The sequence below is a fragment of the Tachyglossus aculeatus genome, chromosome 5, assembly GCF_015852505.1.
Source record: "Tachyglossus aculeatus isolate mTacAcu1 chromosome 5, mTacAcu1.pri, whole genome shotgun sequence".
Classification (NCBI taxonomy): domain Eukaryota; kingdom Metazoa; phylum Chordata; class Mammalia; order Monotremata; family Tachyglossidae; genus Tachyglossus; species Tachyglossus aculeatus.
The window spans coordinates 48,842,942-48,860,198 of NC_052070.1; the positions used below are offsets into that span (position 1 = coordinate 48,842,942).

Genomic DNA, 17,257 nt, shown 5'->3' on the forward strand with positions numbered 1-17,257 from the left:
CTCACCTCCCTTCTCTCCTTCTCCAGCCCAGCCCGCACCCTCCGCTCCTCTGCTGCTAACCTCCTCACCGTTAGGCCTCGTTCTCGCCTGTCCCGCCGTCGACCCCCGGCCCACGTCCTCCCCCTGGCCTGGAATGCCCTCCCTCCGCACATCCGCCCAGCTAGCTCTCTTCCTCCCTTCAAGGCTCTACTGAGAACTCACCTCCTCCAGGAGGCCTTCCCAGACTGAGCCCCCTCCTTCCTCTTCCCCGCCTCCCCCTCTCTATCCCCCCCCGCCTTACCTCCTTCCCCTCCCCACAGCACCTGTATATATGTATGTATGTTTGTGTGTATTTATTACTGTATCTATTTATTTTATTTGTACATATTTATTCTATTTATTTTATTTTGTTACTATGTTTTGTTTTGTTCTCTGTCTCCCCCTTCTAGACTGTGAGCCCACTGTTGTGTAGGGACTGTCTCTATATGTTGCCAACTTGTACTTCCCAAGCGCTTAATACAGTGCTCTGCACACAGTAAGCGCTCAATAAATACGATTGAATGAATGAATGAATGGTCTCCAAAAGGATTTTTCAAGGGGATATTTTGAAATGAAGAACAGAGTGAATAGTTGTTTGCACTAGAAAAGTTTTCCTACTTTGCATTCTCTCCTAGAAAATTGAGGAAGAGTCCATAGGTGATTTATGTGAGGGGTAATCATAATAGTAATTGCTTATTATGTGGCAAGCGCTGTACTAAGTACTGGGATAATTCCAGTTAAACAGGTCAGATACAGTCCCTTTCCCACATGGGGCTCACAGTCATAATAAAAGTGAGACTAGGAATTGAATCCCCATTTTACAGATGAGGAAAATGAGGCACAGAGAAGTTGTGACATGCCCTAAGTCACACAGCAGGCAAGAGGCAGAGTCATGAATAGATCCTTGATCTCCCCCTCTAAACTGTAAGCTCGTTGTGGGCGGAAAACGTGTCTTCCAACTCTTAGGACAGTGCTCTGCACTCAGTAAATAAACACAATAAGTACAATTGAATGAATGAATGAATACTTAATACAGTGCTCTGTACATAGTATGTGCTCAATAAATATGATTGGTTGATTTATCGTCTCTCAGGTCCTTGCTCTTTATTCTAGGCCATGGTACTAGAAGGGTGTTAGCTAGAATATTAGCCATGGGATACTTGTCCCTGGACTAGTTAAATGGAATACAATTAACTGGTTTTTGAAAGAGGACTGTACATGTAGCTTTTTTTTTCCAGCAGACTTTTTCCTCCTTTGTCCTGTCTTCAATATCTGCAGTTATTAAACTTAGCCCTGGCTGCCTTCTGGAGCTGAAGCAAGAGAATGTGCCTGGTCAGGAACTGGTTTCCAGTTTCTTTTCAGACTTCTTTGTGATGTGCCCCCTCTGATTTCTTGGAAGGGACTGCATCTTTACACCCCTTCTGAACAGACTGGTTGTAAATGATTGGTGAAGGCAGCATCAGAATATGGACCTAAAAATAAGAGTCAGGGTAGTCCAGTGTCAAGAGCACAGGTTTAGGGGACAGGAGGCCTGGGATTTAGTCCCAGCTCTTCCGTCTACCTGCTGTGAGACTTCAGGGAAATCCTGGAACCTTTCTGGGCCTCATTGTCCTCCATCTACCAAGATGGGAAGGGTATATGGACCTCTCTTCCTCACAGAGAGGTTGGGAGGGTAAAATGAGATCACTGACATATGAAAACGCTTTGGAAAAAATGGAAATACTAGAATAATTCAAGGCGTTATTTTTTCAGGAAGTAGGGTAAAACGGGGACTTCAGATGTACTCTGTGCATTGCTTACATAAATTATCAGTATTTTAGGCAGTGCACAGAAGACTTGGTATGCATTTCACGTTGTAGCCACATTTCATTGCTTAGGTTACATGTGTGGGGTGGTGGGGGGTGGAGTGGGTTGCTATCCAAAACCACGTATCTTACAATTTGGCCGCGTGACTGATGTTCAACGAGAGCCAAATTAATCCTCTGCTGTGTGTCTGTCAGCATTTGAAGTTGGAATGTCAGTTTAGGCTAATAGTGAGCACAGTGGAATCAAGGAGGAAAAATCCAGTGGCAACTGTTGCTATTTGTGGTCCGAGCAGCCTTCAGGGGTATATATATATATATATATATATATATATATATATATACACACACACACATTTTTTTTTTCCTTCTTGTCTCTGTTGTAGGCTTGGATTGTGACCCAGCCTTCGAAATGACATCTGGTAGAGAGATCAGATCATCCTAGGGGATTCCATGTCCGTGTTTCAAAGGATTCTGCTCCTTGTGGAATATAGGTTTTATACCAGTGAGAAAGGAAGAGCAGTTAAGCCCCCAACATTCTCATCCAATCCCTGAAGTATAGTATGACTCGATTAATTACATGAGAAATTTCTCTGAATGCAAGCAATCTCACTTCACGCTTTGGGGCGCAAGATGATTAAGTGAGTCCAAAAGGAAGAATTTTCTTCTCCGATTTCAGCATGTCATGGATAGTTGCACACAGTTAAGGTGCTTCTATCTTCCTTTAAGGGAGGTTTCAAGATACACAAGATAATGGTTACTGTGGGCTTCAGGAGGCAGCAGGGTCTGATCTGGCCACCGTCAAGGCCTTTTTCCAATTAAGGAAAAAATGGCGAAATACTTCACAGTAGTTGGGAGGATCTGTTAAAATATTTTGCCACGAAATATGCAGGAGAATTTGGGGGACTCATTTCTGATCTGCTTAAAGGCATCAGTCTTTTGTTCGTTCAGGATATTCCTCGAAACTGCAACAAGGCCCGTTTCCTGCGTTCTGCCACAGGTCTGTGTGGGATGGACAGGAGGACCAAAAAGGCTGTTCTCTCTGATTTTGTAGTATCTTCGGTTGGTGTCTAGTCCCCTTGTCTTGCTTTTTTGGAGGCATTATAGAAATCCCTTTGTATTTGTCATTGGTAACGGGTGGATTGTTGGGTTCAGAGGTGCAGCCTTCTGGGTGGGCTGCATCGAAACCCAACCCAAGAACTTGGGTCTGTGGCTTCCCTCCCTGATTAACTTTGGCCGTTTGAAAAAATGTATTTTCTCTTTCCAGGTATTGTCAACCCAAAGAACCCCAAAGAAGCGCCAAAGTCCTTCAGTTTTGACTACTCTTACTGGTCTCACACTTCGGTGAGTACTCTCCTGACTCATGTACTGGATTGCTCCCTCATCCACCTTCCCCCTGCCCCCTCCCACACCCTTCCTAGTGTTCTTCTTCCCTTCCTCCTTCCCCTTATCCAGAAATGGACTGCCCTAATGTGTCTGTACTGACAGCAGTTAAAAATGAAGTGGTCAGAAAGGTTTGCATTTCTCAGTATGAAAAGTTAAACTCTGGGGAATTGAGGAGCACCAGTAGGAGGAGGGATTGAGGACAGCTAGAATGGAATGTCAACTGTGAAATCATTTTTCTGTTTTCAGCTCTAGAGGAACTGTAAGGTTTTTACATTTAAAAAGAAGCCCTCAGCCCCCTGAGGAACATGAGGTTTGGATTCAGCCAGCTGTTAGAAAAGGGAAAGGTAGCAGTCCCTGGCTTCCATCTCCACAAAAGGAACAGACTCTTAGAAGGCCCCTTGGTCCATTCCACCCCCCTGCCCCCTCCCCATCTGCAAACCTTTCTGGCTTCCTGGAATTGTTCTTCAGCTAGATCTGGATGTTTTTCTACTTGGGGTTTTTTTTTTTTTTTTTTTTGTGTGTGTGTGTGTGTGTGTGTGTGTGTGTTGTATTTTGGGGTGAGGCATTTAGTTCTTTCTGCAGTTCAAAACTGATAATGTGGGGGAAGGGAAGCGATGTTGGCAATTCTTTCTCACTGCTAGCTATTTTGGTTTAAGGACAGCCACACCCTGACATTTTAGTTTTAGAGTTCAAAGATTCATTTTGTGTGTTTTTGAGCTGTCAATTTTGTGTTTACCTTTCCCATTCATGAAGGGTCAGAAATGGTAGGAATTTCCATTTGAAGCTTTCTCGCGTTTTGAGGTAGTGAAGACTGTGAAGCTTCAGGGAACAGAATTTAACCACCTCAGATCATATCACAGACACTTAAAAAGTGTTAAATTGAGTGTCGGGCAGTCCTGTGGCCAGCAGTATTGCTTCTCAGAGAGTTAACGATTCGTTGGTAATTTTCATTCTTCACCATGAATGTATTTCTTCTTTCGGGTTGCCTTTCTACGTCTGGATTCTATTTTGGTTTGACATTGACAAAGAAATAAGAGAAATGAATAAAGTACAGTACAGTGTCATTCATTAAACCTTTCTCGTCTTCACAGCCTGAAGATCCTTGCTTCGCATCCCAGAACCGGGTGTACAATGACATTGGCAAAGAAATGCTTTTGCATGCCTTTGAGGGCTACAATGTCTGCATCTTTGCCTACGGACAGACAGGTGCCGGGAAATCCTACACGATGATGGGCAAGCAGGAAGAAAGTCAGGCGGGCATTATCCCACAGGTAAAAAAAACGAATAAAACAAATAAAAACGCTTATAGCAGACATTTTCCTGGGGTGGATTCTTTTGCCATTTTACCACATTCCTTTTGAGGGGCTCAAATTCTTTTCTAAAGGCAATTAGCCCCTTATGGTACACATGGTCCCTGAGGAAAAACTGTCAAAATGGAAGTCTAAATTAATGTAAAACTTGAATTTTTACAAAATGCTGTTTTCAAGATTCCACAGTGTGGCCTTGTTTTTGAGTAGGCCTGTTGGAGAGGCCCAAGAAAGCTTTGGACACAGCTGTGCTAATTAGTTCGTGTGTGGTTCCGCCTTATAAAATGCCTTGGAAAAAAAAGCCCTGAAAGTACTTAGAAAGCACAAGAAAAGTAGATTCTGCACGATAAAAACGTTACAAACGGTGAAGAGCTGTGTGCAAAGCCAGACCTGTCTACTGGCGTCCCATAGGAGCGGCTGCCCCGTACCTCAATCATCTTGAGCCATCAGCACCAAGTGCACTGGCCTATATTTGTATTCCAGCCTTTTTTGTTATATAATGGGTTTAGTGGTTCCTGATACGAACTTTCTACGTGCCAATCACTGTATTTAGTGCTGGGGTAGATTCAAAATAATGAGGTCAGACACAGCCCTTGTCCTAAATAGGGATCACAGTCTAAGTAGGAGGGAGTAGGATTTAGTCCCCATTTTACAGATGAGGAAACTGAGGAACAGAGAAGTGAAATGACTTGCCTAAGATCACACAGCAGACAAATGTGTCCTAGTAACTAAATCACAGGCCACAGTACTTCCCTTTTGTCTAGCCTGATTATCTGGTATTTACCCTAGTACTTAGAACAGTGCTTGGCACATAATCAGCACTTAAATACCATAATTATTAGGATTAGTTATTGTTATTTGTTCTGTTTTAGAGTTGCTTTCTGAAGATAGATATAAAATAGGCATCCATAGGACCTCCCTTTACAATTCCAGAGTGTTAATATTGGTGAGGATCTTTTTGCGTAGCAGGATGGTCAGGGTTGGGTTGTGCAGCCGTAGATCTTGAAAATAACAGTAAGTCAGAGTTGGTTGTGAGAGAGTTTGAAAGTTTACTTTTTACATTTTAGTGGCCAAAAAGATCCAACAAATCGAATCTTGGCCTCCATGGTGAAGCCCCACTGCTCCTCAGATGAGGTGGGCAGGAGCTGTGTGGCCACGCAGCCTGGAGCTCGTTGCTATTGTAAAATTCTCAGCGCTTAGAACAGTGCTTTGCACATAGTAAGCGCTTAATAAATGCCATTATTACTATTATTATTATTATTATCATTATTATTATTATTGGGGTGCCGGAGATCATGGTGAGGCACCAGAAAACTGGGATAGCTCCCTCCCCCACCCACCAGTTAATGGGGTGAAAGCCCACCATAGCTTGAGCGGGGTGGATGGAAAATTCTCCTCACCAACTTTTAGATAGTTGGTAAGATTGCAGTAGGGTGAGGAGTGGCGAGGTGAGGAGCCCATAGCAGCAATATACTGCTGCCTATTCTGTTTTTTCTTATTCCATTATTCCAGAGTGAAGTTCCACCCAGCTCCCCCTTACGTATCAGCACCGGGCACCCTTTTCCTCGCTGCCGCAGAGCCTAGGAATGGAAGTGTATGGAGGTGCCATACTGTGGCTTTTCTAGGTCACTATATTTGACCCCACTTTTTAAAATAGTATTTGTTAAGTGCTTATTGTAGGCCAGGGACTGAACTAAGTGCAGGGGTATATACAAGATAAGCAGATTGGATGCAGTCCCTGTTCCACATCAGAGTCACAGTTTTAATCCCTGTTTTACAAATACGATACCCGAAGCCCGGAGAAGTTAAGTATTTGTATACTTAAGGTCACACAGCAGACAAGTGGCAGAGCCGGGATTAGAACCCAGGCTTTCTAACTCCCAGGCCTTTGCTGAATCTACAATGAATCGATCATATTTATTGAGCATTTACCATGTGCAGAGCATTGTACCAAGCGCTTGGGAGAGTAAAATATAAAAGACACATTCCCTGTCCACAACGAGCTTACCATCTAAAGGGGGAGACAGACATTAATATAAATAATAAATTACGGATATGTACGTAAGTGCTGCAGGCTGGGGGGGGATGAATAAAGAGAGCGAATCAGGGCAACACAGAAGGGATTGAGAGAAGAGGAAAGGTGGGCTTAGTTAGGGAAGGCTTCTCGGAGGAGATGTGCCTTCGATAAGGTTTTGAAGTGGGGGGAGAGTAATTGTCTGTCGGACATGAGGAGGGAGGGCATTTCAGGCCATAGCCAGGATGTGGGTGAGAGGGTGGCAGCAAAATAGACAAGATGGAGAAGGAGGTACAGTGAACAGGATTGCATTAGAGTAGCACAGTTGGGTTGTAGGAGGTAAAGTAAAGCCAGGTAAAGTAGGAGAGGGGCAAGGTGCTTTAAAGCCAATGGTGAAGAGTTTCTTTCTGATGCAAAGGTGGGGTGGGCATCTACTGGAGGTTCCCCTAGACCAAGATGCTTCTCAGAAGCATTTTAATTCTAATTTTGGGGAGTGGGGATTGTCAGAGTACTTTTGTGTATATTGAAACAACCACTCAGTGTGTTAGATTTCTGGACAAGCGTAGAAACCAGAATCAGTGCTAGCTCACTGCAGCTACTCAATGTTGTTTTCCAGGATGAAGGGATGGCTACCGGTAGTAAACCTTTTAAGATCCCAGATATCTTTTCTTTCTCAATCAACTGACAAATTCAATATTTCCTCAATGTTGTTTTCAAGACCTATTTCAAAATAAGACTCAGAGTTATAAGGACATCAGTGAAAAATAATGCCTGAAATAATTGTCACTACAGTCAGTGCCATTTAGCTAAAGGAAGGCTGTAGTCTCTCTGAGCTGCTTTCTGGCATTTGTGCTGATCGTATTTAGCAGGGCTAAAAAAGAAGGCGTCCTTGACAGAAACAAGTCTGCCCAGTTACCCTGTTGATCTTTGTGCCCTTCAAAAAAATGTCAGTTACGATGCCGAGGACAGTGCCATTTGAAAATGCTGTATGAAGCAGCTGGAGGAGAAAATCATCTGGGCCAGTTTTTCCTTTCCACTAGAGAAAAGCTAGCAGGATTAAAGCAGCGTTGAGAAGCAGCATGGCCTAGTGGAAAGGGTAGAGGCTTGAAAGTCAGAGGATCTGAGCTCTAATCCCAGCTCTGCCAATTTCCTGCTGTGGGACCTTAGGCAAATCACTAAACTTCTCTGTATCTCAGTTTCCTCAACTGTAAAATGGGGATTAAATGCCTGTTCTCCCTCTTATTAGATGGTGAGCCCTATGCAGGGCAGGGACTGGGTCCAAACTAGTTAACTTGTATCTACCCCAGCACTTAGAACAGTGTTTGGCACATAGAAAGTGCTTAACAAATACTGTTTTTTGTGGGGGGGGAGGTTATTAAATCCTCCTGAAATGGAGGATTGTCTCTCAAAGGACTAATAGCTTTTCACCGTGGGAGCCAGGAATCTGTACACTTTGTCAACGTTCATCACAGGAGCAGTCAGCATTGGTAGAAGCTTCTCGATCCTGGGAGGGCGAGGATTGAGCAGCGCTTAGTACAGTGACTGGCACGTAGTAAGCGCTTAAAAATACCATTATTATTATTATTATTTTGAGCAGGTGGGGTTCTGTGTGCACGTGCTTAGATGATACTTTCCCTTTTTTGTTGTAATGGGTTTCAGGTTCAATGTGCAGATTAGCAGGACGATTTTTAGGTATTCCTGTGTAGTAAGCGCTTAAAAATACCATTATTATTATTTTGAGCAGGTGGGGTTCTGTGTGCACGTGCTTAGATGATACTTTCCCTTTTTTGTTGTAATGGGTTTCAGGTTCAATATGCAGATTTGCAGGACGATTTTTAGGTATTCCTGTGTTGTAAAACCAGTTGGGGATTCCGGCCTTGCTGTTGAGAGAGTTCGGGAAACTAGGCGGCAAATAGCATATTTCTGGATCGGGATTTTCATCCGGAATTTCCAATGGATCTGAAATCAAGTTGAGAAATAGGTGCTGTAGGGGCTTGAGTTTGAAGCCAGTGAAATTTTTGGAAGAATTTGCTCATTCTAGTGTGAGCCTTATTAATGAAGAGTATTAATCATCATTTGCACTGCTTGCTTTCCATGAATTTAACATTTGGTTGGCAAAATGTCTGAAATGGATTTGACAAACTCTAGCTATAAATTATTAGTGATAGTCTTTATTCTGAACTTTCTGAAAAGATAGTTTAAATTTAATTTAAAAACCAGAAAAGATGAATTTAGGTTGTAATCCGTTTCTGTTCCACTCCCTCACCCAAGGGTGTCCTAGAATTACCGTCATTGGATGCAACAAGAAATTTAGCATTTCCCAATTTCATTTGATGATTCTATACCTTTTGCATTTCCTTCCGTGTGGAGTTCCTCTGTATTATTCCCGTGTATGTCTTTGGAGTTCCTGTGTATTATGACTTTTCTTAATATCCTTGTGGTGCTGCTTATCCTTCTTTAAGACTATTTCTCCTTCATTAAGACCTCATAATCCCTTTCAGCTTCCCCAGATTCAGCTTTCCTACCATAGGTTTGGATAATCCTCAAGGACATGCTTTAAACAGTAGAAACTAATATTTTCGTTAAAATTAAAAAAAAAAACCGCGATCCTTAAGTATACTAATGGCCGATAAGCTCTATTCTTTTCCTACAAATCAGCGACTATTTAATAGGGAATGAGGGAAAAAAATTAAACCTTTGTAATCATTTTCTGGGAAATGGGATACTTTGTTTTCCCCTTTTTTCACTGTTCTAGATTGAATAATAATAATAGCAATGATGGGATTTATTAAGCACTTACTATATGCCAAACGTTGTTCTAAGCGCCGGGGCTGATACAAGGTAATCAGGTTGTGTCACGTGGGGCTCACAGCTTTAATCCCCGTTTTACAGATGAAGTAAACTGAGGCCCAGAGAAGTTAAGCGATTTGCCCCCAAGTCACACAACTGTTAAATGGCAGAGCTGGGATTAGAACCCACGACCTCTGACTCCCATTCCCCCCTCATCTCTCTCCCCCTGCAGCATATTAAAACTCTTAACTTTCCACACATGGCCCCAGTCAGTCACTGAGCAAAATTCTGAGCACTAAATGAGGGAAGCAAACAGACCTGCTCAGAAAGCATGAGGCTTCTTTTCCTTTGTTTCTTCCAGGGCTTTGTTCGCAGCTAAGTGGTGATGTCATTGGTGTTTGGGGAGGGAAAGTGCGGGAGCGATCCGGGTCACAATAATCCTGTCAATGTCCATGGGTGAATGGTGCCTTTGATTCACACTTGCTCTCTCTGTTTTTGCAGTTATGTGAGGAGCTGTTTGAGAAAATCAACGACAATAATAATGAGGAGATGTCCTACTCCGTGGAGGTGAGTTCAGCCGTAGCACCAGACCAGGCGGAAGATTGCCGTGGAAAATCTGGAGTTTAGACTCGTGTCCTACCCAAGCTTCCATTTCAAACTGAAAAGCAGCTTGGCCTAGTAGAAAGAGCACAGACCTGCGAGTCAGAGGACCTGGGTTCTAATCCCAGCTCTGCCTCTTGTCTGCTGTGTGACCTTGGGCAAGTTACTTAACTGCTCTGGGCCTCAGTTACCTCATCTGGAAAGTGGGGAGTAAGACTGTGAGCCATATGTGGAACAGGGACCGTGTTGAATCTGAACTACCCAGCACTTAGTACAGTGGCAGGCACAGAGTAAGTGCTTAACAAATATACTTAAAAAAAAATCTCCCTGTATCTACCCCAGCACTTAGTACAATGCCAGGTACATAGTAAGTGCTTAACAAATATCTTTTTTTTGGCATTCATTGCACATAGCCCTTTTCTCCATTCTCCTGCTTCTCACCTTTCACTGGGCCTGTTAAAACAAAAGCCCCTATTATAACTATTCACCCAGCTCCTAAATGAAGAGGAAGATGAAATTCAGAAGTCACCCCCGTCTCTGGACTAGCATGTCCCAGGGTAGATGGTCTTGTTGAGAATCCAAGAGGTGTTTATGGTCTTTGTTAGCACTTACTATGTGCCAGGCACTTTAGTAAGCTCTGAGGTAGAGACAAGCTAATCAGGTTGGACTCAGTCCCTGTCCCACATGGGGTGCACATCTTGTCTCCAGCATCCAGCAATGTTGCCAAAAAAGGGAAGTACCAAGTCAAAATCCTAGATGCTGACAAAATATCAACCACACAAACCATCTGAAAGTAAAAGAGCAGAACTCTGTAGGCTTTTCAGTAAACAGAGAAATTTTAGTCTACTGTCCCTTCACTTCTCTGTGCCTCAGTTACCTCACCTGGAAAATGGTGAAGAAGGCTGTGAGCCCCATGTGGGACAACCTGATTACCTTGTATCTCCCCCGGTGCACAGAACAGTGCTTGCAAACTTGTACTTCCCAAGTGCTTAGTAAAGTGCTCTGCACACAGTGAGCGCTCAATAAATACGATTGAATGAATGAATGAATGAATGCACACAGTAAGCACTCAATAAATATGATTGAATGAATGCTTGGCACATAGTAAGCACTCAATAAATATGATTGAATGAATGCTTGGCACATAGTAAGCACTTAACAAATACCAAATTAATATTAATGTTATTAATACTACAGTGCAGAGCTTAAACCTTTAACTGCTTTCACTGTGGGAGTCACTGTTTGGCTTCTTCAGCCAATCTTGTTTGGCTGAAGAGTGGATATTCAGGTTATGTTAGTAGTTCTAATTGTCCCCTGACTGCCATATCTTGGGAGTAGCACAGAAGCAATGTACTGAGCACCTGGGCAAAAATCCATATCGGGTACTCACAAGCTTGTGACAGGACTGGATTCTGTAGCACTTCTCTATTTGCTTTTTTCCGTACTCCGTTGGCTCTCATTTCCTGCTTTGGCCCCATCTCCTGGGGTGAGGTGGGGGGTGGTAAACTATTGAGAAGAGGGAATGGAGGAGATGGAAGGAAGGAGGGAGTCAAAAGCACTTCAGACCAGCTTATAGTAAGCCCCCAACCTATCGGCCAGTCCTTAGCTGGGGTTGAAGTTGGTCATTGTTTTAATAATGCTTTCAATAGGGCTCCATCAGACTTCACCACATAATTCGAAAGCCACCAATGCCCCCGTCATGCCTCAACTTGTACAACACGTAGTCTCCCTTGGAATCTAGACTGTGGAGGTGGTGACATATACCACACCTTCAGCACGGCTCCACCCAGGTAATATTGCCAGACCAAAGTCTAGGATAATGTCTTCCTTCTGGCTGAAGCCAAAGAAGCACTGTCTTTCTGTAGATTGAGGCCTCACGTGTCTTTTGACTGTCGAAGTATGGCCTCTGAGTCTGTCGCTTCACTTAGTGGTATTTATTGAGTGCCTTCTGAGTGGCATATCCCGTCGTGAACTTGTGGAAGGTATAACAGAAGGAAGGAGTTTACAATTTGATGAGGGGGAAAGCAGACCAACAACAGTATTTATATACAATGAGAGCAGTAGGAAGAACTGGACAAGACAGATAGTGGAGTGAATATGCCAGAACTATTGATTGTGTGTGTGTGTATTTAAGTGCTGAGGATGAGTATATATCCCCAGGTGTTCAGCATGGCTGTTGGATTGATAAATTTATGGTGTGGGAATTGGAGAGGACTTTTTGGGGAGGTTGGACTTTGGAAGGCTTTGAAGATGGAGAATCAATGAGTCATATTTATTGAGCACTTACTGGGTGCAGAGTACTGTACTTGGGAGGGTATAATTTAACAGTTGGAAGACACCTTCCCTGCCCACATTGAGCTTACGGTCTGGAAGGGGAGACAGAAATTAGTAGAAACAAACAAATTAAGGCTGTGTGTATAAGGGCTGTGGGAGTGAGGGAGGTGTGAAAAAAGGGAGCAAATCCAAGTGCAAGGGTGATACCGGCTGGAGTGGGAAAAGAAGAAATGAGGGCCTAGTCAGAGAAGGCCTCTTGGAGGAGATGTGCCTTCAATAAGGCTTTGAAGGCCAAAGTTTGGCAGGTTTAGCCATGAGAACAGTGTGAGCAAGGGGTCCGGGGTGGGAAAGTTGGTTGTGGGATACAGCTAGATGGTGAGCTGAGGAGGAGCAGTGAATGTGAACTGGTGAGGAGTAGGAGAAACTTGGAGGAAAAAAATTGGGGTTCAAATATCTTTTCTCATCTCCTTTATTTTACTAGCCGTAGATTTTAGAACGAATCATTGGAAAAGGAAAAGTGGGATGAAAATCCTTTCCCATCTCCAATTTTTCACTAACCTAGTATTGATCCTGATTTCTTCAGTCCCATTCTCTTGTTTTGGTTCTTGAAGTTATTAAGAACTTGTTGATTCTGAGTAGGCCCAGTGACCCAAGAAATTTACAAATGAAAAATGAGGCAACTGTTTTACAAAACAACGTAACTCTAACTCTTCATTGTGTTAGGGATAAGCTGATTGATGCAATTCCTGTTATGAAGAGCTGTTTGGGAGATTTTTTCCTTTTTTTATCTTTTCCTGGTTGATATACCATTACAGACTTTAAAGTAAGATGCAAAATTAGCAAATCATATTCTTCTTAAAGTTTTTTCCTAAAGGTTTTCCTGTTGGATCAAAAGGAAGATTCTTTAAGTATTCTAAAGCTCTTCCCCATACTAAAATGATATTTTACAAGATAATGTGTAGGGTATGTGTCCTTGGGATGTAATAAAAAATGCAGTTTTGGTCTGAACTAGACAGTTACTCTTATCTGAATCTAAGTTCTGAACATCTTTGGGGCAATATGATTCTGTGCCAGGTTAGGTATGTAATGCTGGTGCAAGTTTCATATCTCAGTGAGAGGAAGGTGGATAATTAATTGGTCTTAGGACAGATAGGGTTTTATGCCTAGTAGCTAAGTTCAAATGTCACCCTAGGTTGTAGGGACCAGCTGAAGCACTGGGTGTAAATTTGAGTCTTCCAAGGGACCATTATCTTCCTTCCTCTGACTTTTAGACACAAAACTAGTTAATTTTTAAGGGAACCTGAGAGTAATGTGAAGGAAAAAGGTGGAATTTTCACAAGACTTGAGAAAGGTTAAATAGATAAAGAACTGATAGGTCCATGAAGAGTTGTGAGACAGTAGACTTAAGGATGTTAACTGGCACATCTATAGCCCTGAAGGAGGATGTCAAGGATGACAGCCATCACCTGGGTCTTCCAAGCTGCCTGTGGAACCACTGAGGGGACACAGTGCTCACCGTCAATCATTGATGTTTATTGAGCACTTACTGTGTGCAGGGCACTATACCAAGCCCTCGGGAGAGTACAACAGAGTTGTTGATGTGATCCCTGCCCACAAGGAGTACCAGACTGGATAGACCGTCAGTCTGCCTCAGGAATGGCAATCCTGACGGTTTTGTTGTCTTCTTCTCTTCTTCGGAAGTCATTTAATCGCCATTCACTTCTGTTGCCAGGTGAGTTACATGGAAATTTACTGCGAGAGAGTCCGGGACTTGCTGAATCCGAAGAACAAGGGTAATTTACGGGTCCGAGAACACCCTCTTCTTGGGCCTTACGTAGAAGACCTCTCCAAGCTGGCAGTTACTTCTTACACAGACATTGCAGACCTCATGGATGCTGGGAACAAAGCCAGGTAGGGGCAGAAAGAAGATTAGTGATGGTCTCTGCAGGCCCAATGGGAGTCCTCTTACTCTTTGTTAAGGGCAGGAAACTATAGTCTCAGCTTTGGAATTGGCTTTGCTTGTGAAGTCCCAAAAGACATTAGTTCTGCTGGAGGAATGAAGCCTATTTATGTTAAATGCGTTTCCTTCCTATCAAAACCGGTCACAACTGTGATGTATTTGAGCCGTGGCGTGTTTTAATCTTGGAAAGGTTTTGGCTGTCCGGTCACAGTAAATGCAAGTCATCCTCTTTGGACAGCATGGCTGGTAAAGCTGTCATGGCATATGAATAGAAATGTAGCAAAATGCATGTGAGGACTTACTAAAGAAGAAAAGGGTGAATGTGCCAGGGGACTTCGAAAGGCCCTCTGTGGTAAAGAAAAGGGTCTCGGGCTGGTTGGCTTTGAGGGTGGAGCGCGTCTTTGATAGCTTCCATGAATAAGGGGAATGAAGAGTGATTCTGGCGTAGTCTGCATGCTCTTGATTACATCTTTTGCTTTGGATTGTCAAGTTTGTCCTGTGGATTCTGTTGTCCATTGTAGCTGTCCCCCTAAAAATTCCCTTGTCATGGGTGCAACTTCCCGTCCCATTTTAGGACTGTGGCAGCTACCAACATGAACGAGACCAGTAGTCGTTCCCACGCTGTGTTTACCATTGTTTTTACCCAGAAGAAACATGATTCTGAAACGGACCTTTCCACTGAGAAGGTAAATTGATTATTATAAGGTAAAGGCACTGCAGGGACTAGGTTTTGAGGGTAGCAGGTGATGGAAAGGCCTTCTCCCATTAATGTATTTTGGGGAGGAGCAAAGGGTGTGCTCTTCTGATTCTGATCACCTTCAGGGAGAATGGAGAGTATTTATAGCTCAGATTCATCAGCCCTGGTGAAGCTACCCGCGTCATCCTTATTTAGGGACAGTGGTTCAGTGATGTAGTTAGGAGAAAATAAAGTTATAAGGAAACAATTCAAGGGTTTGAGCCCCAAAGGTTCCTAGCAGGAGGAAACATGGTTTTGAATGATACAGATCATCCCCTCTCCCTGAAAAAAAAATCAGTGTTTCTGCTTGGCCGGGGACTACATAATACTCCCTCATTAACTCAGCTCTGTGGCACAAATCTGTTTTATTTGGGGTGTGATGATGCTTCTAGTTCAAAACCATGATTAAATTTGCATATTAAAGAGGGAAACTTCTTCCAGTGTAGCTCTTCCTGGGCTTTTATTGGGCTGAGCCGTCTTTTGGTGTTGGAAGAGGATGCTACTGATGGTTGTTATTATCCGAGTGTGTGGGTGGCCAAAAAGAGCAATGCCTGATTGACAGTCCCTTCCGCACTGTGTTTGCATAAGCGGTTGCCTTTGCGGTGCTGTCATATTTACTTTCTACAGCACCTGGTACGGTTTTTGAATATGTCTATGAAGCCTTTGTGGTAGCCAGGAGATCACTATACAGCCGATGACTTTGCTGTTGCAGCTCAATTTTTTAACATCTTCCCTACAATTAGCTGACTCACCTGATCTGAGACCATTCTTATCCAGAAGAACTACAACAATAACACCCCCAAGATGGATTGTTTTCTGCCTCATTTTCTAATTAAATCAGGAAACACTCAACTGACTTTTTCCAAATCTCAGTGGAATTTAAGGCATTGGCAGTCACTAAAGATCTGTTATATCACAAACTAAGCCTATTTAATAATTGAGCTGAGTCCATAATAATAGATTCCGATTAAGCGACACTGGCACTTTTTTCCAACACATCACCTGTGCGGTTAGCTTCATCAGTTCTGACACATTTCGTTGGTTCCTGAACGTCATTCCCTTTCGCCTTCCCCCACCCAAAATCACATTTCTAAGGAACCCCCATCACAAGTTATTTACTACTAGTCGAACCCATGCCACTTTGGATAATGCTGTTTGTGCTTCCCTCACTCATCAGGTCAGTAAGATTAGCCTGGTGGATCTGGCTGGGAGTGAGAGAGCTGATTCAACTGGGGCCAAAGGGACTCGGTTAAAGGTAAGAGATTGAACCTTTTGATATTGGTGGGGGATGTTGGTGTAATAATAATGGCATTTGTTAAGCGCTTACTATGTGCAAAGCACTGTTCTGAGCGCTGGAGCACTATGGTGTTCTTGGTATGTGGCCAAAAGGAGCTTTCCCTTTACTGGACAGGTCAATCTAGGGAGCCTCTTTTCAAAGTCAACACTGTCATCATCTGTATTCACTGAGTGCAGAGGACTGTACTGGGCGCTTTGGAACAAACAATAGAAGTGAAATACATGGCCCCCTACCTCCAGGAGTTTCCAGTCTAATGGGCAAGACAAGCAGACACAAAGTGTAGACATGGAATTGGCAAAAGAGTAAGACCATTGTTATCAGTGATACAAATGAAAGAAGGAATTAGGCTGATAAGCTTGAGAATGCCAAGGTTGGCTGATGGGATGACGTGAACAGAAAAGGAAGATTAATCGAGGAATGCCGTGGCTTTTTAGCCAGGGCTTAGAAGGTAGAGGAGGACTTGATTTTGTGGAGTTGAGGTGGAGGGGAGAATTTGATGCAGTGGGAATGATGCAAGCAATGGATTAGAGATGGGAGAGCTAGGAAGGAGGTTCAGTGAGAAAGTTAGCATGGAAAGAGTGAGAGTTGGGGTATAGTGGGAAAAGAGAGCGGACAGGTAAGCTGGTGGCAAACCTTAAATCTGTTGGTTTTTGTTTCAAGTGGAGAAATATGGGAAGCCATTAGAATTTTTTGAGGAGAGTAATGTTTTTGAATGGGCATTTTAAGAAGAAGATTCAGGCAGCTATTTGTTGGCCAGACTGAAGAGGGAGGAGCAGCGAGGCCTAGTGGGCCAGGGTGCGGTGGGGAAAATCATGATGAAGTTCCCGAACCTGAGTGACCCACAGCTTCCAGTCCCTGGGCTTGAGTCACTTTGGCTTTCCAACTTTCTAAAGGTAGAGAAGGTTTGGAGCGATGTGAGTGGTTCAGCACCAAAGTCAAAGGCTGAGTGAGCAGCAGGCTCTGAGTTTACATCAAGGCTGCTCAGGAAGAGGAGGTGGATTTCACTCTTCCAGTCTGGATTTCCCAGGCTGAAATGTTTGGTTCTGGGCTGATGTCAGAGTCTAGGTAGAACT

The 17,257-nt window shown here is 43.4% G+C and overlaps 1 protein-coding gene across 9 annotated transcripts in view; it reads left to right on the forward strand.

Moving 5' to 3' along the window:
- KIF1B (kinesin family member 1B) overlaps positions 1-17,257 on the forward strand; it is a 193,410-nt gene that overhangs the window by 64,727 nt on the left and 111,426 nt on the right. For all 9 annotated transcript variants that reach the window (XM_038746539.1, XM_038746530.1, XM_038746537.1 and 6 more), the window contains exons 3-8: positions 3,088-3,164; positions 4,298-4,477; positions 9,819-9,884; positions 13,924-14,102; positions 14,726-14,837; positions 16,065-16,142. In XM_038746539.1, coding sequence (XP_038602467.1) covers positions 3,088-3,164; positions 4,298-4,477; positions 9,819-9,884; positions 13,924-14,102; positions 14,726-14,837; positions 16,065-16,142 — 692 coding nt within the window. The remainder of the gene's footprint in view (positions 1-3,087; positions 3,165-4,297; positions 4,478-9,818; positions 9,885-13,923; positions 14,103-14,725; positions 14,838-16,064; positions 16,143-17,257) is intronic.